The 1,790-nt window shown below is 42.3% G+C and overlaps 1 protein-coding gene across 1 annotated transcript in view; it reads right to left on the bottom strand.

The window, feature by feature from the left end:
- Positions 1-1,790, bottom strand: part of LOC107089574 (membrane-bound O-acyltransferase domain-containing protein 2-like) — a 25,993-nt gene that overhangs the window by 7,633 nt on the left and 16,570 nt on the right. Inside the window, exons 4-7 of the mRNA XM_015382454.1 lie at positions 1,098-1,193; positions 961-1,016; positions 835-889; positions 551-734 (exon numbers count right to left, since the gene is read on the bottom strand). Of these exons, the coding sequence (XP_015237940.1) occupies positions 551-734; positions 835-889; positions 961-1,016; positions 1,098-1,193 (391 nt within the window). The remainder of the gene's footprint in view (positions 1-550; positions 735-834; positions 890-960; positions 1,017-1,097; positions 1,194-1,790) is intronic.

The following is a 1,790-nucleotide window of genomic DNA, read 5'->3' as shown; positions in this document are numbered from 1 at the left end:
GGGCCATTTTGAATAGCTGCTACTGTAGTTGTATTACAAAGAGAAATCTTCCAAGAACAAGACCAGCAACAACCCAATAATGAAGAACCAACCCAAACAGACTGCTGGGGTTCTTTCCCATTGGCAGAGAAAACGCTGCAAATACCCCTGGGAATGTAGAGATCTGCAGACCTGACAGTCCAACATGGTGGACGCCCCCATAGGCTGGGAAAACTGAAGATTGAAGTCTCAACAACTAGACGTTGATTAGGCATATACCACCACTATAAAGCAGAAATGTGGACAGGCTATGCCATCCAGGAGCCCATGCTAAAATCCCAGTCCAGTATGGAATCAAGAAAGTGCTAGAAGTGCCACTGGTGCAAAGAGGTACGAGGTACTAGCCACAAGGATCCTAAATAGACGGTTTTATCCCTTAAAGTCAGGGTTAGACATATTAAGCAGAGCCTTTAAAAGTCTTATGACATAAACCCAGAAGGTACTCCGCTTTACACGCTGGTTTAAATGCTGATAGTTTAGTCGGAAATTACTTCAAAGTCACATGACTTACATTGGGTGATGGTTCAGGTTGCCTTAGCCTGCTCCTGGACTGCCTATCAGCTTCCTGTTCCCTGTGGCGAGGCGGTTCCCCCTCGATGAAGGCGATGTAGTCGTTGTAGGAGCAGGTTGGACCGGCCAGAATCCCCATGAAGTTACAGTTGTAGCTAAAATACTCCAGGAGACTTGGGATGCGCCTAAAGGAACAACCAAACACATCAGTACTCCAACTCCGACCTGCAGAGGCCAACTGCTTTAAACTCAACTTTAAATACAATGAGGTTAAGAAAAAGCAACCTTATGGCTAAAATCTTCTGTCCCGGGGTCAGCTGTTCTTCCCTCCGAGCCATTCCTGCCAAAACAACAGAGACCTTTTGAACCCGTTCCGCCCAGTGTTGCTAAACTACCGCAGCAGCAGCTCACCATCATGGATTTCAAAGGCCAGGCTTGTGATCTTCTGAGTTATGACCATCATGGGACTGGAAAAGAAAGAAAAGCAGCACATCAGTAACTCACCGACTCAAGATTTTTTAACTGATAGACAGACAAGATGGTTATACCCAGTGAAGTCAGCAGAGTACATGCCGTAGTCAAACACGTAGACCCGGGTGATCTGGCACAGACTCAGGTAACCGAGAGCTACTATGAGGCAGTACCTGCAGTCAGAGGAGAGTCAGACCAACAATACTTTAATGATTCTGTTTAAATCAATGCTTTCCCAACATTTTAGCATCCAGTAGCTTCACCTCAGACTTTCCAGACTCATGACACAGAATTGCAAGTCTCTGGTTTTATTACAGGGTTTATACAGGAATGAGTAACTCTAATTTAATGCTCTTTTAATGCTCTTAGAAATAACTTTAATGCCATCAACAGGTACCCATGACTCTATATGCAAGCAAATCTAATAATTTCACTCACCTCTCAAATATTCATTTAGAGTATTGATTTTGTAAAATAGACTTTTTATCAGTAAATCAGTATTGCTTCTATTGGCTAATCAAAAGTAAGCTAGGCTACATGCTAGCAATGAATGAGTTAAAACTATACCTCCCCGTAGCGCATCGCCCTAAACTCACACCTATTGATTAAATATGAACAATAAGGAACGTTTTAAACATATTCTTAATGTTTTCATATTTCTTATACATGGATGCCTCAAAATTGATGGTTTTGGTGGACAGAAGAATTCTAATAAATACAATTAATACAGTTGTACTTGCACGTTTTAGTGAATGTGCTACAGTCAGTGT

This window comes from Cyprinodon variegatus, unplaced genomic scaffold (genome assembly GCF_000732505.1).
Source record: "Cyprinodon variegatus isolate N-32 unplaced genomic scaffold, C_variegatus-1.0 Scaffold257, whole genome shotgun sequence".
In the NCBI taxonomy this organism is placed as follows: Eukaryota; Metazoa; Chordata; class Actinopteri; order Cyprinodontiformes; family Cyprinodontidae; genus Cyprinodon; species Cyprinodon variegatus.
Note: the sequence above shows the minus strand (reverse complement) of the source record. Positions and strands in the feature narration are given on the sequence as shown.